This window comes from Salvelinus alpinus, chromosome 18 (genome assembly GCF_045679555.1).
Source record: "Salvelinus alpinus chromosome 18, SLU_Salpinus.1, whole genome shotgun sequence".
NCBI classification, from domain to species: Eukaryota; Metazoa; Chordata; class Actinopteri; order Salmoniformes; family Salmonidae; genus Salvelinus; species Salvelinus alpinus.
The window spans coordinates 34,540,069-34,566,617 of record NC_092103.1 but is presented as its reverse complement, the minus strand read 5'-3'; the positions used below and the strand labels follow the sequence as shown (position 1 = coordinate 34,566,617).

Sequence of the window (26,549 nt, the reverse complement as noted above, 5' to 3'; positions counted from 1 at the left end):
ACTTACTTATTGGTCCTTACCAATGGTACTTCCATGAACATTCCTTTGTGATTTCTGCTGGCAGAGGGCCCTCTGGTGGTCAGGTGTGTACTCTACAATCACAGATGTGATTTTAACTGCACAAACTAAAGGCTACTCAAATATGCAAACACCCCCTTCAGAGCTGCATAAAATACCAGCACAGAACAATTTAATTTATTTTGTAGGCTAGTAAAATATTAGCAATTCTTCTTCTGCTCACCAATGACAAGAGGACTAGCTGTGGAAATTAGCATACAGCTGTGGTGGTGCCCTCAGGATGAGCAGAAGGGCTCCAGGGTTGAGGTTACGATAGGCATATTGCACAGCTCCGGTCTCTCCACATGTCCCCCTAGCAGCCAGTGCCTCTTTGCCTTACCTTTGACCCTGTCCCTTTGTGGGTGAGGGGTCGTATTGTTCATGAAGAAAGGGATTTGTCTAGACAGCCTGGCCGAAGGCCAGAAAGGAACAATGAGTGATCAGCGGAACCTCAACCCCGATAGCTTCTCGTGGTTACAGACACGCACACACATGATCATGCATACCCTTCTACACACGTGTTGTACATTGATAGATTAACACCTTTTCCATATGCACAAAATTGGTATTGACATGCTCACAAGCCATGTCCTCACAGGCACCTGTCATGTACGGCACAAATGAGTGTCAAAGAGAGATGGGTCAGCATACAAGCATTTTAGGATGAATATCGGTAGTCACTAATAAGACATTTATCAATTTTCCCCCAACAAACAAATTATCTAGTCAAACTGGGTTAAGTGAATGTGATAAGGGAGCAAACCAATTGGGTAAAAAAATCAATCAACAAAGTACTTAAATAATACTCCATTTATTTAGTTTTAAAATTGTTTCCTTTTAGTCCTACAGACATATCATTTCAAGGAAGTTAGGGACTTGCAGACGCGACAAAATATTAACACTAATTTCTTGTTAATTTAAAATACTGACAGTAAAATAAACAAAAATAAACAGAATAAAATAGTTAAATTACTGAGAACGGGTTGAAACAATGTTTTACTTGACAAAAAAAGAAATGGTATGTGCAACCCTACTTGAGCATCGCTGCCCTAGTTTCATACAGAAAGCAATCCACTAAGCCTAAAGGCATGAGCAATGTCTTACTTTACTGACATTTAACAGAAATCATAATGAAGAGCTAGCTACACGACAAGAATGGGCTTAGAAGTGCTGCATGCAAGAGGTCTGGAATAAAAGCGTATTTTTCAGTGCTATCTGCATACAGTGGAGAAAACTGGCCAGTTAAGAGTCAAAGTGATACTGAAATGTTGATATAATTATGACGTCATCATCTAATTTATACAGCGTTTTGCTCTGCGAGGAGAGTGATGTCGTTCAAGTTGAACTCAACTCATCAAGAATAAATTCAGAGCTCAAAATAATTTTATAGGTGCAAAGGAAAATAAGTTGTCAAAAGCTTAAATATCACAAGTCTCTAAGGTTAAGTCTTTCGTTGACAAACGTTCCATTAGACTTTGGTTCAGTTCCTGGTGTCGAGTAGGACTTTTCCACTTTCTGTGACCAGCAGGAGTGAATTAAATGCTTCAATATAACCCTCTCATGAGGGAGAGAGAGACCAGGGAGGTTCATGCAGTTCAATTGGATCTGATGTGTCATATTGGACCATTGGTAAAAACTAACCAGGCCTGCAGTACTGCATGAGTACAATAAACATAAGAACCACAGGGAGAGTCCTGAGGAATCAGGGTTAAAACCATTCATACATTAAATAGGTCTCTCTATAAAGCCCCCAAATGGACACAAACTCACCTGTACTTTGCTTCTTAATATCTATGTAGCAAATTCACATCTATTATTAAAATATCTTTTTTTGTAGAGGCAGCAAAAATCTGCCATGCTTTAAGATAAAAGAATATACATGATTCTGAAAGAAAATAGTGCACATTCCAAGGCATTCAGGCCATCTTTGCTTTGCAATGTTCAATGGAAGATACATTTCCTCAGTTGTAAAAAGGGGGTCCCGAGAGGTTAGGAGGAGAGATATCTCATTCACACTGATATACACACAATCCATATAAATGCAACCAGTCAGCCCTGCATGGTCATACATTCACTGACTACCAGAACGACAACTGGGACACTATCAGACTGTTCTCCATAGCAACAGCTTGGCTCAACAGACACAGTTGACCTGTCTTACAGTAATAGTACCGTACATAGCCTGCGCTGCCAGAGGACTGCAGCAACTGCCTGAGTACTGTGTGTCTGACCACTTGCTACCCAGAGAGGAGAAAGAAGAAAACTGAACAGACCAGTTTTGTGGTTTCCTTGAATAAGACAAAAAAAAGAGTTGATCTAGCTAGCTTAGAACTTGATTCAGTTTCTATCTTAAACACATATGCTCCAATCATTGACAGCAAAATTATCAATAGTACAAATTATATATATAATTTGTTTTACTAATCACCTTCTTTAAGCACAATAGGGTAAACAACATAATCAATGTAGTTTGACCAGTGAGGGTAGAGCCAGTGTTAAAATCTTAACATATACCTAAGTGACATCTCTACTGGAGTACGGAGCAGGTCAGGTCAAGCCACCAAAGCTCCGTCACATGCCGGCATATCATGCTGCAGACAGTGTACCAGCTGCCGTTAAGTATCGACTGTAAACCCAATCCAGTCAGCTGGAGAATAGGACACCAGTCTGTAGTGCAGCAGATTTGAGCTACTGATACTGCCCTACCCTCATGCAGCAGCTTCAAGTCCTATGTTACAGCTAGCGGACAGACAGAACACAGTGCCTACCTATGTACGGACAACAGTCCTCAGGATCAATGAGGTCCAGGACAGGGAGAATATTGCTATGTGTTTTACTGTAACACCTCTGTATGGTTCAACCTGCACTAGTGTCTTGCCCTCTTGATTATGTATTTTAAATCCATGATCAGGGAATCATCTTTGTTAAAATGGCTTTGATAGAAGGTTCTACAGTAGGTTAATAACATCAGAGGAAGTCCATGAGGCTGCATCTCTAATTACACCATACTCCCTATATAGCTCACTCCATTTGACCAGAGCCCTATGAGGTATAGAGAATAGTGCGCTATATAGGGAATAGGGTGTCATTTGAGACGCAGCCCATGAGTCACAGGTGGTGGCTGTACCACTCCGGAAGGGCCTTTGCCGTGGTGGGGAGAGGCTGGAGGAGGAGGAGAGGGGAGGGGAGTAAGGAAGTCTTCAGTGCACAAGTTGCTCAGAGTAGGTATTTATGTCTGGTGTCCTCGTCCAAAGTGAGGTCCACTACCTCCGGAGGGGACACCCAGTTGGGCTGGGGGGACACGGTAGTCCAGAGCTGGGAGGATTGCCTCGTGCTGTTGTTGAGCTGCTCCAGTGAGTTGGGCTTCCAGGCAGAGGACAGGCTCTGAATTACCCCGCCCCGAGGATGGGCACATCTGTTAAGAGAAAGGGCACAATAACACAACAAGGACATTAGAGCAATGTTAGAGAAACATTAGGGTAACAACATTATACTGACGACTTAGTAACGAAAACTGTTTGTTCATTGCAGTGCACCAGTTCCATGACAGTCCCAAGCAGCCATTGCCTTTATGAGCTGTTGACGGTGTTGGTGTTACACAGTAAAACTATATTGACCGTTTTGTTGCGGCAATAAAACATGACTGCATGACCATAACTCTTAAAGTAACATGTTGTAGACCAACACCATATAAGGATTACAGTTTTGTAGTGGTTGTAGTGCAGGCAAATCTGCCCTCGACGTGTGTTGCAAGTTATGCTTTCTGAACTCACCTTGTGTTTTCTTGCACTCCTACTATTTCTACCTCACTGTCTGAGGAGGGGATGTTGATGTGGCCCTTGTGTCGAGGGGGTTCCCTGTGGGCCAGCTCTGCCTCCATGTGACCTGCAACACAACAACACATAAGACATTTTAGAACGTACAGGGACATGTAGAATAGCAGTACACCTCACAGACACAGACATTAACAAAAACAAAAGTCATTGAAAAATGATGCAATCCACCCCTCTGGAAGTTTGATGGACACAAATATCTGGTTTACTCTTCATTGCAGCAGATATCTATGTAAATTTACATCTATGTCAATTGACCAACTGAATTTCTATGACAAAAAATAAAAGGCAAACAGAAAAAACGCATTTGCAGCACCTGAAAGGAAAACACCTGTACTGTAGACAGCCTGTATCATTTCTGCTTCGAACTCCTAAGATCCCCCTTTTCAACCGTGGAGCACTGTACAAAACGTATGTTTTATTCAACTGCTCTTCCACCATGTTTTCATCTCTGAGATGTTGGTTCCTAGTACCTAGGCTACTGGTTGCACCAACATTATCCCTGTTAAACAATCTCCTTGTGCCTGTCACTGTTTGCGGATTATACAGTAAGTCTTCCCAGAGAGAGTAAACATTTTCAGTGTGCTACACCGGGTTTGTAACTGACCTGCTGAGAGAGAGCACAGATGCTGTACTCTTACTGCCCCAGAGTTTGCTGCCATATCCTGGTCCCTGTGTGTTTTTAGCCTTTCATGTGTTATCACGGTGGTCCGGCGCACTCGCTCCGCAGTCACACTTAAGTTCTCCTGGTTAGAATCAGTGTCTGAAATATCATAGTGGCACACTACGGGAGTCCCGTCTGTAGAAACAGAAAACACTTCATTATTCAAACCACTTCGTCTCTCAGGTTAGCGAACTTCAGTGCTCACAGTAGAAAGCAGCTACCTCCATTAGCACAATAATTGCATTGCTAGTATAGCAGCTCATGATAGGATTTCAGCCTTGGTATCTGAGTGGATCAGAGACATACATACCCTCACCCTACAACTTCCAATATCTTATTTGATATTCCCGACTGCTAAATGCCACCTGCCATGCATGATGAATGAAAAAAAAACATTTCAGCTGTAAATATATTTGTTGTCAGACAATTAACAAGTTAGGTTGAATAGTAATAATTTAACTAATTGCCTCGTAATAAAGCATTAGTATATAGCAAATATGCCTACATAACTGCTTTGTTTTGCTCAACTGTAAATGTTTGAATACAATATCTAGGCTTGGATCCAAACTTGGATGCCTTATTCAAAATGTCAAGATGACTGACATCAAACTGAAGATGTTCAGAATTCATAGAATGTGTATCTGTGCCCACAGTTACATGTGTAATTGGCACATCTGATGTGCAACTATAGCCTATTCTGTGTGTTTTATGCATGACCTACTGATATAGTCTGCAATTAACTCATAAACAGATTACATAATTTATTTTAGGTATCCTTTAATGCTTTTCAAATAACAGCCATTCACAAAAAAAATAACTACCAACGGATGCAATCATTACAAACAACTAAAAATCTGAAATGTTCTTTATACAGTTCAAAACTTAACTCAAAACGTAATTATCATGTGTATGCAATAAAGCAAGTAAACAATTTAGCAGCAGTTTGACCAGTTATCAAAAACAAAAAAGCTGCTCCCAAAAAATAAGATAAAATGTAACAAAGGGTTAACTTAGTTATGTTGTAGAAAAACCCTGGTAGAGTATTGGGGGACATGCGTCGGTCAAGTGTCTGCTCTGTTCTACCCTGTAAGAGAAGTCAGTTACACATAGCCTAAGCCACATGCCTGAGGGTCATCTAGACCAGGTTTTCCCAACCGTGGTCCTGGGAACCTTGCTGTGTAGTGCTAGGGCAAAAACCTGCACCCAGAGGGAGCCCCAGGACCAGGTTTGGGAAACTGATCTAGACAGCATACTTTGAGCGCGCAGACAGTGCAGTATGGGAGTCAAGTCAAGAGCAAAATGGGCACCAGTGTTACAGTGGATGCCAGGCACTCAAGTCTAATACAGCCACAAAGTCATAATGACTAAACACAGATTTCTAAAATTGATCTTCTTAAAAATCTGATTTTAAACCTAACCTTAACCCCAACTTTAACCACACTGCTAACCTTTTCCAGGCTGGTCAGGATTAGGAACAACTCCTGATCCTCATAACTAGTGAAGATAAAAGGAGCTCCAAATGTATTGGGACAGCGACATGTTTTTGCTTCTGTACTCCAGCACTTTGGATTTGAAATTATGCCTATGCAGGTTAAAGTACAGACTGTCAGCTTTAGTTTGAGGGCATTTTCATCTGTATCGGGTGAACCGTTTACAAAATCACATCACCTTTTTGTACATAGTCCCCCAACTTTAGGGGATCAAATGTATTGGGAAAATTCACTTGTATTAAAGTAGTCAAAGGTTTAGTATTTGGTCACATATTCCTAGCACACAATTACATTAAGCTTGTGACAATCCAAACTTGGATGCATTTGCTGATTGTTTGAGTTTCAAATTAATTTGTGCCCAATAGAAAATGGTAAATAATGTATTGTGTTATTTTGGAGTCACTTTTATTATAAATAAGAATAGTTTCTAAACATGTCTACATTAAATGACAAAAAGTGCTGTAATTTCTAAACAGTTCAGCCAATATGTATAAAAACACACAAATTAAAGCCGACAGTCTGCAGCTTAACCTCAGTCATTGTATCACTGTAAATCCAAAGTGCTGGAGTACAGAGTCCCCCCCCCCCCCCCAAAAGAAAACGTGTCACTGTCCCAATAGTTTGAGCTCACTGTAAACCAAGATTCTCTCTTTGGTAAACAAGCTTGTGTGTTGTATAGCTTTATTTAACTCTGCATCATTGGAAAAGAGCTTGCAAGTAAACATTTCACTATAAGGGCTACTACACCTGTTGTACTCGGCGCATGTGACAAATACAATTTGATTTTAATACCGGTCCCCAATGGAAAATGACCATGAAGGTATGTTATGCACTTGTATATAAAAAAAAAAAAATAAAAAAAAATAAAAATAAAAAAATTCGGGCTCTTTTATGTGAGCTGCTGACATGATACAATACTGTGGTAAACAAATGGAAGACCATTTACAGTACTGGGATCCAAACAGGACAAGGCGGCAAACTAAATATGTCAGATGAACTGTGCGTCATGAATTTGAAGGCAGGAGACGAGAGCTGGACCAAGTCCTGTTAACATAAAACCAAAAGGAAGTTGTCACTCACTACAATTCATGAGCATACGAGCAAAGGTTTACCTTGCACACACAGGCTAATCAAAAAATATTCTTTGACATTTGCACATATACATGAAGGGAAGTTCACATGCAAACAGTAAAACTTTATGCAGATTAAACAGTGTGAAATTGAGAACTGTGTAGCTATATTGTATATGCAGTACATTTTCATGTGCAAATTACAATGCTCCAAAAGACCACGGCCCTATTGAATATGCTTCCAGCTATGTTCCTTTAGCTATGTCCTGGATGTGTAGGTAGTGTTTGAAGAAGTCATTCTTGTTTTTATAACTACCTGGAGAAGGTTATTCAGACTCAAGCAATCACAGGATCTGAACTAGAAAAGTCTGCATTGTCACCTGTATGTTATGTAGGCCTATGTAGAAACCAGTAATCATTAACATGCGCTATACTTTTCTGGAGCCCAAACTATATATTGATAGTGTGAAACCTGGTTTCAGTTTGATAAAAGTCATCAATACAACTACTATTTAAAAAATAATAAAAAAGGCCGAATTTGCTTTAAGCACAGGCCAGATTGGCAGAAAAACTATTTTAAGGATATGGACAGACATGAGGCTCTTGATGTGTTACTCCTATTCAGCACAAAAGATCCCACACCCACGATATCCACACGAAAAAAAAGTCTCTCCACTGCCATCATAGTGTTAGGCCTAATCTTTCACAGTCTCAGTGCTACCACAACAGAAGTTCAGGTCAAAAAAAAACAAAAATACTTCTCTACCTACATATAAAAGTTTAACAATGTTCTGATTTGGACATCCAATTTCAAGGAATTGTATGGGGCTGAATATATTGCGTTAAGAATGTAATTCTCTCTAGAATGTTTACTGTTAGTAAAGCTATGCCACTAAAGTAAAAGGCTGTGAAAACATTGACAAGTATTTAAATCAATTACTAACCCAGTGCCCAGCGGATGTGGCTTTAAGTAAAATGGCACAATGACAACGTTCTTATTCCCAGCATTCCGTATGACAAGGCACATGCCATGAAGCAGCCCCCTGCACAAGTGACTGTCTGGGGTTCTGTAACGCACGTTATTGTATGAACTGACACAGTATGTTAGCTGGTAAACATGTATACTCTTGGAATAGGCATACTGAAAGCGATACAATGAGAGCCCTGACTTGACAGTCGGTCGATAAAATATGCAATGTCCGTGTCAATGATGCAATTTTTTTCTATAAGTTGCAGTTAAAGTAAATTGGCTCCAGGAACCATTTAGATTTTTTAAAAACGCATTCAAAAGACTTAGATCTCACAGTGATTCAGCACCCACAGCTGCCATGAGCCACAAAGCTCATGGAGGACTTGAGTGTCACAGTCAAGGCCATGCTTACCATGTTAATTATGTAACACACATATTAGGGACTTCCAGTAGAATTGGAGGGTTGGTGATTAAAACCCCCCCCCCCCCCAAGAAAGTGGAAATTAGATAAGCACATTTGCCGTCATCACCGTATGTGTGATGGTAGTGGAACTTTATCCATTTGGAAAATACAGCACTAAAACCACTCCACAAGTCCAACAAGGGAATCTAAACGTTCAAGAGGCCGGGGTCTGGAACGTCCAGATTTCCATTTTGGGTAGCAGGCACTACATCAGGCAGGATGTTGTTGTTGAGGGGGTCAGGGGCCAAGCTGCTCATGGTGACGTTGGCGTTCTCCCGGGCCAACATGTACGCCGCCATTGTCTCCTGCGACTCCGAGGAGGGCAGGAAGGAGCTGGACGGGCGCGGCGCCCTGTGGCGGTGCCGATGGTGCCGCCCGGGGGCGTCGCTCGAGTGGATGGACGAGTCGACGCTGTCATCCGAGTCGAGGCGCGTCAGCTTCTCCATCCAGACGCGGAAGCGCTCTTCTGTCTGCCGCTGCATCACAGCGAAGCGAGTCATGGCCTCCTCCAGCACGCTGCCAATGCTGTTCCTGTCCCACGAGCCACCGCCGTCCAGCAGGCCCTGCATCTGAGCGCTCACTCCGGATCCCTCCGCAGCTTTAAAGACATTGAGGCCAAGCCATAAGAAACACAGTAGCACTTCATGTTCGCTGGTGGACTGTTTGTTTTATTTATAATTATTTATTTTTTTTAAATAGAAAAATGACAAGTTTCGTTGACGTGCAGATCGACTTTCATGCTGATGGACTACGTTCATGCAGTTGTAGCAGTCAGGTCTGTGTACGGAATGCAGTAATGGTTGATAAAATGGAGTCCTATAGATCCACCATAGACAGAAATTGGTGTTAAGAGATTTAGTTGCTGTAACTCATTGTAGCAAGTGTTTACTGAAGATTAACCGTGCATAGTTTGTGATAAGATAGACAACCAGGAAAACTTTAACTATGTACGCACCTACAGCGTAAGAAATAACCCAGACAGACACAGCACCAAGGTTTTGACATCAAATGTACTTAAACAAGCTAGACATAACTTATTTGAACTAGCAACAATTTGAAAATGCGATTCACATAAAATATGTCTACCTACGCACATCTAGAAGAGTTATGCAGTTGTGGTAATCAAGGAAAGCGAAGGGGGAAAATGTCAGTTACAGCTGACTATTGCCATGTTCTCTACAAATTATCTTACATACTACAATAGCCCTGCTTGAGTGCAGGCAGAGCAATGCACCACCATCTCCATGTTATGGCAGTGATTTAACCCAGTCTAAATTAGAACAACGCTACCTCAAACTAATATCAATGTTGTCACCCCAATGCCAAGATGCAACGTCAAAACCCACTTTATCAAACCAGATAGCAACATCATTGACATACCAAGTCTTAGAAAGAGGAAATAACTCAATAAAGTCATGAGTTTAAAGCAATATAGATCTTCATTTGATCTGCAGTACAAGTCTTACTGTATTTGATCCATTGTACTCATTGAAGTTGAGCAACACATCCTTAATGTAAATCAAATCTTTCCCTCCAATTATCAGGAAATCAAGTCACAGGGAAGTCAAACACAAGGGCCACCAATAAAACAATGTACAAATAACACAAAAACACAAGATAACTAATCTTAAGTGTGTCAAATATATCCTATGATAGATTTTTTTGCTAACTTCGACAAGATGCTGTGGTTAATTTATGCATTTTGAAATGACGACATCCTAAAATGGACACCGCATTCCCAAACACAGCAGTGAATCAGATGCCTATTACAACCTATTACACTTGAAGCATCTGTTTAACAGTAATCCAGAGCCTTGACAAACTACATCAAGACCTACTGCGCTGAAAACAGGCACAGCTACAGTCTAAGACACTGGACTGGAGCCTAGGGGAATCTCAAAGGGCCACATTCAAATAATTCAACAGAAGTTCAACCGAACCAGCACGATAAGGTGCTATGTGGCAAAGGTATGGTGAATTAATGGAAGGCTCTGGGGATGGAGACATCTCATTCCATTAATCCTCAATCTCTATTTTGACCAAGGACAGGAAGAAGTCAATCACATTACAATGGACAGTGGTGCCTTCGATGTGAATGACACATTTACTACTATGTTTATGTCACAGCTTTGAGATACTCCTACTGTATGTTTATCACAAGGTTACTACCACACAGTGATTTCATATACTGTTGTAAAAAACAGCTCGCTATGGCAGCACAGACTGGAAAAGTAGAAGTAAAACAATGACCCAATTATAACTCAGTAAATGGTATCTACATTCCACACAACATGCAAACAATGACAGAGTTTAAAAATAACATTTCCTACGGGTGGATTACGTGGTGAAGACATGATAGGTTGTAACCTTCAAAATGCATGGTGAATGGAGACAAATGAACAGTTATTAAAACAATTAACATTCAGTGATGCCTGTGCTAGAAGCCATTGAAGATTAGCAAACATTCATAAACAGAAGCGTCAGTGTGTTTGCATTGGCCGGGGATGCTATGGTTACTCGACATCTCTGGTAAACGTATGTGAAATGATTCATGTGAGATGTCTGTGGCAACTGTTTACGAGAAATTGTCAAAATTACCTGTGATGTCTGTAGTAAATTGTGATTATTACCTTATGGTGCACTAAATGTGGGTTACTTGGAATCCCTGTAGTACATGGGTCTTTCTATAGACTAGGGTACCAGGATTTCCTATGCTGGAAAACTTGTTACAGCTGTTAAGCCATTTTTTTCTTCATGTCATTGCATTAAGGGGGGAAAATACAGTAGCCATTTTACATAAAATTCACGAGTTGATTTAAAAACTGTTTATCCCTTTCTCATGACTAGCAACTTGACGGATTTGTCCAAAAATCATGTGACAAAACATTACTTTTCTGTCCTTGCATTTATGGCAGTGTAAGTTGTCCTTATATCATATATTTTCATTAATTAGTTCAATTAGACATTGAACCCTGTAGTTGTTCTGTATAGAGATTTCAGAACTGCAATGTAACTACTTAAATGTTGTGTCTCCTTGTGTAATGGGGTGAAAACAGTTCATGGGCACAAGAATTTCCCAAAAATGTATGTGATTGCAAACTCGAATGCTTTTAAAAGAAAGAGTCACCTTACCTTGATACTGAAAATCTAAAGCGAGAGTCATTAACGTGGTTCTTCAATAATTATGCATAATACATGTTGGATGCGCATTTGGTGTCAAGCTGTTTAACTATGCTGTGATATTTTCACACATCTGATCCAGGAAGGAATTTTCTGAATGACAGTCAAATGATGAACAGCTGTTGTGATAGCGCATGTGAGGAAACAGCCCAAGTGCTGGAAAAAGAGGTGTCCGCAAAAGAAATACCCAAAATATTTAGGGTCTCTCATTCCTTACGCTGATGAAGACCGTTGTGTGCCTGGATCTACATTGGATCTAATATCCCATGGAGAATTGATGTTGATAATCTGTTGTCTGCTAGATTTAGAGAATGGTCTCATTAGATTTAACAGAAAGTGTCAGAGTAATGAGTATGTTTTTGTGCCTTGGATTGGACGAGTCGGTTTGCAATTGCATAGGATAGACAATTGTGCAACACCAAACTCTATTCCTGTTCATTATTCTGGATATAATGACAACAAATGACATAGCCTAATAGGCATCTTCACAACATAACCTGGTAATGAAATAACATGACAAATACATGTTAGTTTCCATGATACACCTGCAATTTTAAGCAATACAATGGGCTTGAAGCAGCCTACCTAAACTTGAAGAACAGATATTCAAGTACTGGAATATGCCTACCTTGAAAAATCAGACATTTACTAGAATTTGGTGCTTGAAAAGTCCTTGTAAATTATTGTAGCCAATTTATAAGTTCTCCTTCTTCCTGATAATTATCTGGGATTTCCTTTTGGATCCATTTCGTGAGAGATGTGGCCACTTCTGTTTCTTTCCAACCATTTCAATTGATGGGTGTTGCGCTACTCTGTTGCGGTAAAACCACATGCAGTGATTATGAAGACGACAAGATCGAATGCTGGCATCAACTTGGCTTTCCATACAAATCCTTCCATTATAAAAGGAACTGGGGTTTTAGCCACTTTCTCATGACAAAAACAGCCTGGCTTAATTGTGTGCCTGCTTCGGGCCACAGGACACAGAAAAATAATCATGCATTCATCCAGTTAATTTGCCTAGTTAAATAAAGGTTAAATTATTTACCTTTCTTTCTTTAAAAAAATAAATTGTCAGACAAGTCCACAGTATTCTCACATTTTAGAATGTAATTTTAATATCAATGCCTAAAAAAATTCATTATTCTTAAAGTGGTAACGGCCTAGTTTGACAGTTCTATATTATGCCCTATATGTTCAATTATATAAATTATACAATTGTATAACACAGATCCTTGAAAAGTACAATAAAGGGCTTGAAAAAGTCTCTGAAAGACCTTGAATATGACTTGCCAATGTTCTGCTTTAAGGGTGTATAGTCCTGTTGTAGTATATATGTAGAGTTAACCGGCAATTGGCCTATTCATCCAAGTACACATGTGGAACTGCATAAAACTTATTTTTTATTTCAACCCATCTTGAAATGTTTATCCCAACGTCACACATTGGCCCCATTATTTATAGAAAGACCCAAATGCATTAAACATGGGATATACAGTGTCTCCGGAAAGTAGTCAGCCCCCTTTACCTTTTCTACATTTTGTTATGTTACAGCCTTATTATAAAATTGATTAAAATTGGCACCCCCCTCAATCTACACACAATATCTCATAATGACAAAGCAAAGACAGTTTATTTTTTTATGTTTGAAAATGCATTAAGAATAAAAACTGAAATCTCACATAAGTATTCAGACCCTTTAGTCAGTGCTTTGTTGAAGCACCTTTGGCAGCGATTACAGCATCGAGTCTTCTTGGGTATGATGCTACCAGCTTGGCACACCTGTATTTGAGGAATTTCTCCAATTCTTCTCTGCAGATCCTCTCAAGCTCTGTGAAGTTGGATGGGAAGCGTTGCTGCACAGCTATTAACAGGTCTCTCCAGAGATGTTCGATCTGGTTCAAGTCCCGGTCCTGGTTGGGCCACTCAAGGACATTCAGAGACTTGTCACGAAGCCCCTCCTGTGTTGTCTTGGCTGTGTGTGTAGGGTTGTTGTCCTGTTGGAAGGTAAACATTTGCCCCAGTCTGAGGTCCTGAGCGCTCTGGGTCAGGTTTTCTTCAAGGATCTCTCTGTACTTTGCGCCGTTCATCTTTCCCTCGATCCTGCCTAGTCTCCAAGTCTCTGCCGTGAAAAAAAAATACATTCCCACAGCATGATGCTGCCACCACGCTTCACCATAGGGATGGTGCTAGATTTCCTCCAGACGTGACGCTTGGCATTCAGACCAAAGAGATCAATATTGGTTTCATCAGACCAGATAATCTTGTTGTTCACAGCTTCTGTCTGGCCACTCTACCGTAAAGGCCTAATTGGCGGAGTGCTGCAGAGATGGTTGTCCTTCTGGAAGGTTCTCCCACACTCACAGAGTGACTCGAGCTCTGTCAGTGACCATCGGGTTCTTCGTCACCTCCCTGACCAAAGCCCTTCTCCCCCGATTGTTCAGCTTGGCCAGATCTTTGAAGTCTTGGTGGTTTCAAACTTCTTACATTTAAGAATGACGGAGGCCACTGTTGTTGGGGACCTTCAATGCTGCAGACATTTTTTGGTACACTTCCCCAGATCTATGCCTCGACACAATCCTGTCTTAGAGCTTAAACAATTCCTTTGACTTTTTGGCTTGGTTTTTGCTGACATGCACTGTCAACTGTGGGACCTTATATAGACATGTGTGCCTTTTCAAATCATGTCCAATCAATTGAATTGACCACAGGTGGACTCCAATCAAGTTGCAGAAACCTCTTAAGGATGATCAATGGAAACAGGATGCACCTGAGCGCAATCTTGAGTCTCATAGCAAATGGTCTGAATACTTATGTACATAAGGTACTTGTTTATTTTTGAATACATTTGCAAACACTTCAAAAAACCTTTCGCTTTATCATTATGGGGTACTGTGTGTAGATAGATGAGGATATATATATATTTTTTCCCCCATCCATTTTAGAATAAGGCTGTAACGTAACAATATGTGGAAAAAGGGAAGGGGTCTGAATATTTTCTGAATGCACCGTATGTGTGGTGAATATTACCCCATGTGAGTTGGGTTCGGTTAAATGTGTCTGGTGGTGATTGTTACCTGGGATGTCTGTGGTGATTGTTACCTGGGATGTCTGTGGTGATTGTTACCTGGGATGTCTGTGGTGATTGTTACCTGGGATGTCTGTGGTGATTGTTACCTGGGATGTCTGTGGTGATTGTTACCTGGGATGTCTGTGGTGATTGTTACCTGGGATGTCTGTGGTGATTGTTACCTGGGATGTCTGTGGTGATTGTTACCTGGGATGTCTGTGGTGATTGTCTTGCCGCCTGATGTCTCGTCGTCGTCTTCAGAGGAGCTGGTGCTGGAGTCACAGGTGAGGTCGCTGTCGCTCGTACTACTGTCCTGCAGCAGGTTGTATTTCTTCCTTGCCGCAGCCTCACGCTTCTGCCTAAGCAGCCGAATACGCTCCTTGTGCTTTTGGCTCCGGTGACCTTTGACTTTAGCCAGCCGGCCGTTGGTCTGCTTCTCGACGCCTGCTCCACCCACCACAGCGGGCTGGCAGCGGTTTTTCTTGGCTGCCATTGTGTTGGTGGACATCTCGCTTTCAGAACGTGAACGACGGGACTTTCGCCCACTTGATGCAGATGTTTGACCCCCTGCTGCAAGTCTGGTGTCGGCCCCGGGCTCTGTGGAGCCCCCCTCCACTGTCGCACGTGAGGCGGATCCCTCCTCACCAGAGGAGAGTGTGTCCGAGTCGGCCAGGTGGCCGCTGGAGGAGGGCGAGAGCATGCAGGGGTTGGAGGAGTCGCTCTCGTAGGCACGGCCCGAGGTGGGCTTGTCGCTGCCGGTGGAGGCGTGCGGAGACTCAGGGGAGTTCCTTCTCAGCTCCATCATGAGGCAGGGCATGGAGAGAAGGCTGGGTTCACCCTCAGTCTGCAGGGGGCTGTCCCCCTCCTTTTCTCCTGGAGGAGAGCTGGTGGTCTCTGTTTTAAGGGGCTCCTCCTGCTCCCCCCTGACAGCAGCAGCTGACCCCCCCTGCACGGGGCACTCTGAGAAGATCTCAGCATCCACAAACTCCTCTGTCTTCTCAGTGTCTGCCATCTTCATGCTAGTTGAGCGTAGGGCCCCGTGGTCTGACTGTTTTAAACAGGTGGACCAGGACAGGAACTCACCTGGAACAACAACATACGATATCACAGAGATTTAACTTTGGTTCAAAAAGACCTACTCTTGCACCCACTATAATATTGATATATCTTTAAGACTGAACACATTAGAAATTAATCATCCCCTTGCAGGATCTTTAAAATGACGCAATACAACAGACCGATTTATGAAAGGTGTAACTCGGTGTTTCCCAACTCCGGTCCTCAAGTACCCCCAACAGGCACTTATTTGTCTTGTATCCCTAAACAAACATACCTGATTCAACTTATTGAGGGCCTGATGATTAGTTGACACGTTGAATCAGGCATGTTTGACAGAGTCAACAATAAAAATGTGTACCTTTGAGGTACATGAGGAGAGGAGATGGGAACCACTGAAAACTTTTGAATTAAATACCAGCAGCCTACAACAGTACCAAAAGGCAAATTAGCACTAATTAATCTGGCTGCATTTACAGCTGTAGTGGGGTGTGTTTACATTTTAGTCATTTAGCATACATTCTTGTGCAGAGTGACTTACATGAGCTATTAGGGTTAAGTTTGCTCACAGGGACAGACCGATTTTTCACATAGTGGGATTTGATCCAGCAACCTTTCGGTTACTGGACCAAAGCTCTTAACCGCTAGGTTATCTGCCGCCCAAAAAACAATAATGAATCAAAAGGGTAACATGGGTATTTGGTAGCATTCTCACATAAGGTTATCACCTAGATTCTGGCAACATCTGTTCTACTGGTTTAACTTTGAACCCCCACATGTGGTCAGCTTACAAATATCTGCTGGTTCCAAACGTATGTTACCATTGTGTGGAATGTTGGTCACATACCTGTAGGGAGAAGACACCTACAAATAGTAAGCTTCTTTCAAACTGTATCATGAACTCTTCATTGCTCAAATTCACAGCATTCCACCAAAATACACCTAAACGTTAGATAGATGTGGCCCAGCTAGTAGACCGTCGTTGAATATATTACCCAAAGTTGTGCTATGGTGCTTTCAAGACAACTGGGAACTTGGGGGGAACAGTCTAATCATGTCAGAGATATTCAGGTCGGAGCTCTAGAAAGATGCCCGAGTTTCCGACTTGGATTTCCGAGTTGCATGACCGTTCAAAAAGTTCCCAGTTGGAGCTCGTTTTTGTCCGAATTCACAGTTATTTTCAATGCACTGAAGTCGGATATTTCAGAGTACCCCAGTTGTTTTGAACGCGGCATTATAACAGTAGTTATGTGGCTATTTAGAATGGTGTCATAACACCACTGTGTGGGCAACAACGAAACTCAAGTCCGGGGATCTTTGCGCCACACCTTCCAGTAGCCCAGGAAAAGAGCAAGTTCAGACAGAGCCTCATCTATCAAGTATGAATAACATAACTGACCGTTTTACCACAAAAACACGAAATGTTGACCTACGTAGCTACCTGGATTGCTAGCTCGACAACATAACTAACAAACAATTAAACGCCACTATCAATTGGCTGGCTAGCAAGCAAAACATAGAAGCTAACGTCAACTACGCTAAACATAAAACAAACTAGCATCGCGGAAGCTGGCTTCCTTCATCCTTAGCGTTAGCTATCTAGCTTGATGGTAGCTTACCCGTCTAGCTAGGTAGCTAGCTAACAGGGAAAATATTAAGGCAAACTATGGTGAGGGCTTCGTTGGCTATCGAGCTAGCTATGACTAACGACGTTAGCTAGTTTGCTAAGCAAGTTTCCCTTAAAACGACTTGGAGTTGCTAGGGGGATTTCTAAACATAGTCCACCATCCATGCATGCATTTGTGATACCGCTAGCACGAACTTGATAGGCAGCTAGTTAGCTACCTAAAATGGAAGCGACGTATGCTAACGACGATTCCATTTTAACGTAGCCCAGCAGCTAGCCAGCCAGTTCGCACTGACGGGGTAGCTAATTTGGTAGCTAAACTAGCAACTTACTTGTGTATTAGGTTATACGCTTGTTTCTTCAGTGTGCGACTAATGTGACATCTTCATTAATTTGAACGTATCACGCATGCGAGATATACAACTAATAAAGTAAATTTGGCTTGCAAAGTGAACCTTGGTCCACTAACGAATACCAGCTAGCTACTTATTTCAAAATGTCCCCATCAGCCGTTGTTCACATACAAATATGTGCGTCACTTCCATGCGTGAGTGACATAGAAAAATAATTAGCGCCTCCGTGAGTCTAGGGAGAGGTATGCCGCGTTTATGACAACTAGGAACTCGAAAAAAAAAAAAACGAGCTTCGACTGGTAAAAATCGTTTAACGGTCACTCCGAATTCCAAGTCGGAAACGCAGGCATCTTTCTAAAGCTCCGACTTGAAAATCACGTGTGTCATTATTAGAGCTAGTTTTTATTAACATTTCCGACAAGATAGAACTGCCAAAGGGGGCGCAGTTGCAATCTACTGCAGAGATAGTATGACAGAACTCTGCAAGCTATCCAGGTCTGTGCCCCAAAAATTATACTTCTATTTTTAAAAATCCACCTTTCCAGAAACAAGTCTCTCACAGTTGCAGCTTGTTATAGACCCCCTTCAGCCCCCAGCTGTGACCTGGACACAATATGTGAATTGATTGCTCCCATTTATCTTCAGAGTTCGTACTGTTAGGTGACCTAAACTGGGACATACTTAACACCCCGGCCATCCTACAATCTAAGCTAGATGCCCTCAATCTAACACAAATTATCAAGGAACCTACCAGGTACAACCCTAAATCAGTAACCACGGGCACCCTCATAGAAATCATCCTGACTAACTTGCCCTCTAAATACACCTCTGCTGTCTTCAACCAGGATCTCAGCGATCACTGCCTCATTGCCTGTGTGCGTAATTGGTCCGCCGCGGTCAAACGACCACCCCTCATCACTGTCAAACGCTCCCTAAAACACTTCAGCGAGCAGGCCTTTCTAATCGACCTGGCCCAGGTATCCTGGAAGGATATTGATCTCGTCAGTAGAGGATGCCTGGTTGCTCTTTAAAAGTACTTTCCTCACCTTCTTAAATAAGCATGTCCCGTTCAAAAAATGTAGAGCTAAGAACAGATATAGCCCTTGGTTCACCCCAAACTTGACTGCCCTTGACCAGCACAAAAACATCTTGTGGCGTTCTGCATTAGCATCGAATAGCCCCCGCGATATGCGGAAACAAATACACTCAGTCAGTTTGAAAAAGCTAGCCTTAGCTTTCCTAACAGAAATTTGCATCCTGTAGCACTAATTTCAAAAAGTTTTGGGACACTGTAAAGTCCATGGAGAATAAGAGCACCTCCTCCCAGCTGCCCACTGCACTGAGAATAGGAAACACTGTCGCCACCAATAAATCTACGATAATCGATCATTTCAATAAGCATTTTTCTACGGCTGGCCATGCTTTACAACTGGCTACCCCTACCAACATCTCAGCACCCCCTGAAGTAACTTGCCCACCGCTTCTCCTTCACCCAAATCCAGACAGCTGATGTTCTGAATGAGCTGCAAAATCTGGATCCCTACAAATCAGCTGGGCTAGACAATCTGGACCCTCTCTTTCTAAAATGATCCGCAGAAATTGTTGCAACCCCTATTACTAGCCTATTCAACCTCTCGTTTGTATTGTCTGAAATCCCCAAATATTAAAAAGCTGTCACGGTCAACCCCCTCTTCAAAGGGGGAGACACTCTAGACCCAAACTGTTATAGACCTATATCCATCCCTCCCTGCCTTTCTAAAATCTTCGAAAGCCAAGTTAACAAACAGATCACCGACCATTTCAAATCCCACCGTACCGTCTCCACTATGCAATCTGGTTTCCGAGCTGGTCATGGGTGCACCTCAGCCACGCTCAAGGTCCTAAATGATATCATAACCGCCATTGATAAAAGACAGTACTGTGCAGCCGTCTTCATCGACCTGACCAAGGCTTTCAACTCTGGTCAATCACCGCATTTTAAAAATCGGCAGACTCAATAGCCTTGGTTTCTTAAATGACTGCCTTGCCTGGTTCACCAACTACTTCCCAGACAGAGTTCAGTGTGTCGAATCGGAGGGCCTGTTGTCCGGACCTCTGGCAGTCTCTATGGGGGAGCCACAGGGTTCAATTCTCAGGCTGTCTCTTCTCTGTATACATCAATGATGTCACTCTTGCTGCTGGTGATTCTCTGATCCACCTCTACGCAGAGGACACCATTCTGTATACATCTGGCCCTTCTTTGGACACTGTGCTAACAAACCCCCAAAACGAGCTTCAATCCCAGACAACACTCCTTCCGTGGCCTCCAACTGCTAGTAAAACTAAGTGCATGCTCTTCAACCGATTGCTGCCCACACCCGCCCGCCCGACTAGCATCACTAATCTGGGCGGTTCTGACTTAGAATATGTGGACAACTACAAATACCTAGGTGTCTGGTTAGACTATAAACTCTCCTTCCAGACTCACATTAAGCATCTCCAATCCAAAATTAAATCTAGAATCGGCTTCCTATTTCGCAACAAAGCCTCCTTCACTCATGCCACCAAACATACCCTTGTAAAACTGACTATCCTACCGATCCTTGACTTCGGCGATGTCATTTACAAAATGGCCTTCAACACTCTACCCAGCAAACAGGATGTAGTCTATCACAGTTCCACCCGTTTTATCACCAAAGCCCCATATACTACCCAACACTGCGACCTGTATGCTCTTGTTGGCTGGTCTTCACTACATATTAGTCACCAAACCCACAGGCCCCAGGTCATCTATAAAAGTCTTTGCTGGGTAAAGCCCCACCTTATCTCAACTCACTGGTCACCATAGCAACACCCACCCGTAGAACGCGCTCCAGCAGGTATATTGCACTTGTCATCCCCAAAGCCAACACTTACTTTGGCCGCCTTTCCTTCCAGTTCTCTGCTGCCAATGACTGGAACGAATTGCAAAAATCACTGAAGCTGGAGACTTATTCTCCCTCTCTAACTTTAAGCATCAGCTGTCAGAGCAGTTTACCAATTACTGTACACAGCCAATCTGTAAATAATGCACCCAACTACCTCATCCCCATATTGTTATTTATCCTCTTGCTCTTTTGAACCCCAGTATCTCTACTTGCACATCATTATCTGCACATCTATTACTCCAGTGTTAATGCTAAATTGTAATTATTTCGCCTCTATGGCCCATTTATTGCCTTACCTCCCTACTCTTCTACATTTGCACACACTGTACATAGATTTTTCTATTGTGTTATTGACTGTACGTTTGTTTATGTGTAACTCTGTGTTGTTGTTTTTGTCGCACTGCTTTGCTTTATCTTGGCCAGGTCGCAGTTGTAAATGAGAACTTGTTCTCAGCTGGCCTACCTGGTTAAATAAAGGTGAAATAAATAAACGAAGGTTAAGTATGTAACCATGGTTATGTGAGCTATATGGATCGCTCCAATATATTGGTATCACTCCGCAGCAGAGGGATACATCCGAGGTGAGGATTAACTCCAGTGTAGACCTGTGTCACGGCTGGGGTCTGCCTCATATATATATATATATATATAGACCCGATGGCCGCTACACATGTTCTCTACATCATTTTTGAGGCGCCTCTAGCACCGTAGAAGATTGGAGTGATCCACATAGCTCACATAACCGTGGTTACAGTACGTAACCTTCGTTATGTTTCACTATATTGGATCACTCCAATATATTGGTATACCTGTACCAGATTTAGTCGGTGCTTGAGGGAACTGGCCAGACAGCGGCGAAGTCCCAGTGCGGAACCGAGATGCAGGGGCCGTCAATGTAGAAGGGAGGGTCCCGGCACAGTCCCCGGAAGGGGAGGCGATCAACCGCAGAGGGAGGTGCCACATTTACCCGATAGTACCTAGCAAAGGCACAAGAGGAAGCCCAGCTGGCCGCAGTACAGATATCAGCGAGGGGCACTCCTCTCAGTAGAGCCCAGGACGCAGCCACACCTCATGTTGAATGTGCCACCACAGACCCCAGCACTGGCCTGCCAGCCAGGCAGTATGCTGTCGTATTCGTGTCCATGATCCAGTGAGAGAGCCTCCGCTTTGATATCCCAGCCACCAGGACTCTCTCACCATAGCAGATAAAGAGCTGGTCTGTTGTTCTCACTGACCGTGTCCGCTCCACATAGGCAGCCAGTGCCCGCACAGGGCACAGCATGCCGGAGGAAGGCCCAGACTCCAACACTGCTGGGGGGGGGGGGGGAGTCGTAAGCAGACAGGATAAAAGGGATGTTCACATGCCTGTCTGACAGAACCTTCGGGAGGAATGAAGGGTTTGGGCGGAGAGATATTTTCCTCCCACCAGGGGTCCATCCGGCAGCACTCAGAATTTACCGAAAGAGCCTGGAGCTCACCCACCCTCTTCATGGAAGTAATCGCTACCAAGAAAGCCACCTTCATAGAGAGGCGTTTCAGGGAGGCAGACTCCAGCGGTTCAAAAAGCAGCTTTGCCAAAGCTGCCAAGACCACATCCAGATCGCCATTGAGTGGGTCCTAGGTGGAAGCAGGGGACAAACCCCCTTCATAAACCTGGAGACCAAGGGATGTCGCCCCACTGGTCTGACCATCCACCCCACATGGCAGGTGTCGTTCAGCAGCCAAGCCCATAGACTGAGGCGGTGCAGTCTCGGATGCCACAGAGTTTCCCCGGCCTGAGACAGGTCAGGTCTCAGGGGCAGTTGCCAAGGTGTCCCAGACAACAGAGACAGGATAAGGCTGAACCAAGGTCGTCTGGGCCAGTATGGGGCCACCAGCAGCAGACAATGCTCCGCCATCCTCATCCTGTCCAGCACAGTCTGGATCAGGGGAAAAGGGGGGAATGTGTGAAGCTCCATCCCTGAGCCAGAACATCCAAGCCCAGAGGCCCTGGTGGCTCCGACATGGAGTACCACATGGGGCAGTGTGCATTGTCCAAGCAAACAGGTCCAGCTGCGCCCTCCCGAACTTATCCCACAGGTGCTGCACCACCTGGGGTTGTAAGCTCCAGGTCCAAGGTGGCGGGCTGTCCCTCGAGAGCATATCCGCTGCCACATTCAAGATGCCAGGTACGTGTGCTGCCCGTAGAGATGAGCCCAGAGAAGGAGCTCCCGTGCCATAAGATGATGGCGGTGGGACCTCAGTCGACCCTGATGGTTGATGTAAGCCACCACTGTGGTGTTGTCCATTCTCACCAGGACAGGTCTTCCCTTCAGATGTGGAAGGAAAGACCAGAGTCAGCAGTACAGCTCAGAACTCTAGTGTATTGATTTGACTGCCGCTCCAAGGGGATGGCCAACAGCCGCTGGCCGACCTACCCTTGCTCACCCCCCAGCCGCTCTGGGAGGCGTCTGTGCTGACCAGCTCCCAGCGGAACATCCTCAGCATATCCACCCCATCTGAGAGAAAGGAGCGACAGCGCCACCTCAACAATGCCCCGAGGCACTGTGCGGTCATCCACAGCTGTTGGTGACGGTGGTGCTTCGGGTGCAGCTATGAGGGAGTTGAACCACCGTTGAAGAGGCTGGAGATGGAGCAGGCCCAGGGGAATCAGCAACGAGGCCGCCGTCAGCAAGCCCAACAGGCGTTGTCAGGGCAGATATGACCCGCCCCTGCCGAAAGTGGTCGAGGCAAGATAAGATCGCCTAAACCCTTCTGGTGAGCTCACATGAGGACTGAGTCCAGTTCCATGCCAATAAAGGCCACCCTCTGGGTGGGCGTCAGATGACTTTGTCATTACAGTAAATACCCAGTCCACCAATGTGGGTCAGGAGCATGTCTCTGTCTGACAGGACCTGGGTCCTGGTTGGGGCAAAAATCAGCCAATTGTTCAGGTAATTGAGGATCAACAATCCTCAGGATGTGAGAGGTGCCAGGACAGTGTCCATGCACTTTGTGAAAGTGTGGGGTGCCAAGGAGAGGCCAAAGGGAAGCGAATCGGAGGTACTGCCAATGAGCTGGGTGAACAGGAACATGGAAGTACGTATCCCTCAGGTCCAGCGTCACAAACCACTGGTTCCTGGACACGGCTTGCAACACGCGGGCTGGGGACAGCATGTGGAACCTCAGTACCTTCTAGTACCCATCGAGGTTGCGGAGGTCCAGAATTGGTCAAAACCCTCCGTCTCTTTTTGGGACCACAAAATAAGTGGAGTAGAACCCATCTAGCCTTTCTGATGTCTCGATCCTGCAGATGGCACCCTTGTCCAGGAGTGAGGAGATCTCCAGTCGCAGGGTTCTCTTCAGGGGGTAGGCCACCGTGGTGACCCAAAAACCCCTGAAGGATGAGGGCCGGCACCGGAATTGGAGTCGGTACCCCTCGAGCATTGTGGACAACACCCAGGGGGACTCCACACCCTCCTCCCACTTTGTTCTTTGAGACCGGGAGAAGCGGCTGAGGCCGGTGAAAAGTGGGTCAGGGGTCCTGCCGGGGCCCGCCTCTCATCTGGCGCCCCAAGCGCCTGGGTCCCCCAGGCACGTCTCTAAGGCGGTGACGGTTGACAGGTTGTTGCTCCACCGCACACGCTGTGCCCCTCCCCGCTGTCGTCCCTCAGCACGAGGCGATGGGGCAGGAGAGGGACCACACTGTTGTTCGGGTGCAGGTGGGTGGCAACGGTTCGTCTGCCTTGGACCCGGAACCTGAGGGGGCATGAACTGTCTCAGGGTCTAACGGTCCCTACGAACCTTATCGGTCTGCTCCAGAAAGTCATCAACTCCTGGGCCAAACATCAGCCCTGGGGTGATAGGGAGAGTGGCAAATGTGCTCTGGACAGCAGCTGGCAGACGGGATTGGGCCAGACAGAGATGGTGCTGGGAGGTAACCACCAGTGCCATGGCCCATCCGTTGGCCCGGGCCACATCCCTCTGGAGCAGGGAAAGCAGGCGAGACACCTCCATCGCTTCCTGAAGGAGCTCCTCTGTGCCCTCCTGTAGCCGGGGCAACAGAGTCTGCAGGTAGGCCTGCAGCAGCATGGTCGCGTTGGTAAGGTGGCCAAGAGAGCAGAGGGACCCATATGTGGTTTTCAAGTCCACATCAAAGACTCTGGGGGGTCCCGGCTTTAGTCGCATGTTCCGCCCTATAATCTCCCGGTCCAGGAGGACCATGGCAGCTATCATGGTGTCCATGGTAGGGAACTCCCAGAAGCCGATTGACTCTGCGCCCGCAACATAACTCCATGGTCCAGTCTCTGCTGTGAGTTGGAAGTGCTACCTGGCAGAGGCCCAGCTCTCCTGCAAGGCCTCGCAGACTCAGCAGAGATGGGGACAGATGGAGAATCATCATCGTCCACCAGTTTTGATGTCCAGTGCAGTGGCTACCCGAGTGAGTAGGCTCCTGGGGGGTGGTGAAGCCCTGCTGCTGGCTTCTGATGGCCTGTCAGCCTGGTAGCCCTGCTCACTGTGGTGCCAGTTTCATCCCCCAGGAACAGCCTATCACTGGCCAATAAGGAACAGCTGTCATCGCCATCGAAGCTATCAACCTCCTGACTCAGGGCATGCGCCCTCTGCTCAAGGTGGTCCGAGTGGTCCGTCTCCTGCCCCCGTCCAGGACTGGCAGCAGATGGGCTCCGCCTGCGTTGGCTCTGGCCACACTTCCTGGGAGGGGTACTGGGCCCAGTAGAGGGACTAACAGCTTGCTGGCGCACCACTCCTTAGTGAGGGAGCTCGTCCCCAGCCTGAGCCCGAACCTGGCCGACCCACTCGCACATGGCCTCCAATCCCGCCAGGCACAGGTGTTCTGAGAACACCACACAAACAGGCATCCAGTAGGGCGCTCCACCACCCTCTATGGTGGCTCAAACTCAGGCAGTGCATACACCAGGTATGCGGATCCCCAGGGGGAAGCCTCCCTCACACCTGTCACAAAGAAAAGCCATAAGCTCAGCCAAGCCAACAATGCCACGGAGCAGGTGTCCGATGCCCTGGAAGAGTTTATGTCGTGACCCGATTGAAGGAATAGGAACCCGGTGAGGGACAATTACCCAGTACCTCTGCAAAAAAATGGGTTAGACCCGCATGGGAAAAGCAGGCAGACTAAAAAACAGCAACCAGGTAATGGATTTGATTTATTTGTTTTACACCAGCTGCAATATTACCTAACCGGTTTAATATCCAAGCAGTAAAAACAGCACCATATGATGGAGTAACTCCATTAATTTAAGGAACTCCAAAGTTAATGTCTCAACGTAGTGTAAAGCCCACCACAATACTCTTACACTCTGCAGGGGAAAGAACAAGAAAAAACCCCACAGGGCAGCATGTTAAAGCAATTCACAACACACACATAGAACAAGCCAGTCGGCAAGTTGTGTAAGGTAAATTACAGTTTGTGGCCGCAAGAGCCACCATACTAATGGATGCACACGGAGTCGTAGTGTAACGCTAACGAAACACAAGTATGACAAACCACGGGCGGAAGATACAGATCAACCACGCGCAACAGGTGGAGCACTCAAGAGGGGCTGGCCATGTGGCCAACTGCTCCAGGCTGCAAACAGCCAGTGAGTATACTTCCACGCAAGATATTACACTTACCAGTGACTTACCAAGCGAACTTCAGAAAGTCTGTACCTCATTTTCAAATTATATTTTTGCAGTTATCTCCTTGCGAATGATTTAGCCGAAGATTGTATCTCCGCCAAGAAAATGAAAGAGAACGTGTGTCGCGGCCATTGGGGTCTATATATGGGGGCAGACCCCAGCCGTGACTCAGG

At 44.9% G+C, this 26,549-nt stretch overlaps 1 protein-coding gene across 9 annotated transcripts; it reads right to left on the bottom strand.

The window, feature by feature from the left end:
* Positions 1-852: 852 nt before the first annotated feature.
* On the bottom strand, positions 853-26,549 carry ark2n (arkadia (rnf111) N-terminal like PKA signaling regulator 2n). Of its 9 annotated transcripts, none has more exons than XM_071351127.1 (6): positions 17,813-18,065; positions 16,645-16,717; positions 15,005-15,880; positions 4,498-4,689; positions 3,831-3,942; positions 853-3,472 (listed from the first exon to the last, which is right to left on the bottom strand). In XM_071351127.1, the coding sequence occupies exons 3-6, from the start codon at positions 15,813-15,815 to the stop codon at positions 3,274-3,276; spliced, it is 1,314 nt and encodes a 437-aa protein (XP_071207228.1). In that variant the 5' UTR covers positions 15,816-15,880; positions 16,645-16,717; positions 17,813-18,065; the 3' UTR covers positions 853-3,273. The 9 variants fall into 9 exon arrangements, with proteins under 9 accessions (XP_071207228.1, XP_071207231.1, XP_071207227.1 ...); XM_071351130.1 differs by having other exon boundaries at positions 16,701-16,717; XM_071351126.1 differs by having other exon boundaries at positions 16,645-16,700.

Excerpts from the sequence above, each read along its gene's own strand:
- ark2n (XM_071351129.1), bottom strand. The coding sequence starts at position 15,815 with ATGAAGATGGCAGACACTGAGAAGACAGAGGAGTTTGTGGATGCTGAG. Across the intron at positions 3,943-4,497 it reads TCTGTGCTCTCTCTCAGCAG|GTCACATGGAGGCAGAGCTG; the intron begins GTCAGTTACAAA and ends GTTGTGTTGCAG. Across the intron at positions 3,473-3,830 it reads GGAGTGCAAGAAAACACAAG|ATGTGCCCATCCTCGGGGCG; the intron begins GTGAGTTCAGAA and ends TTCTCTTAACAG.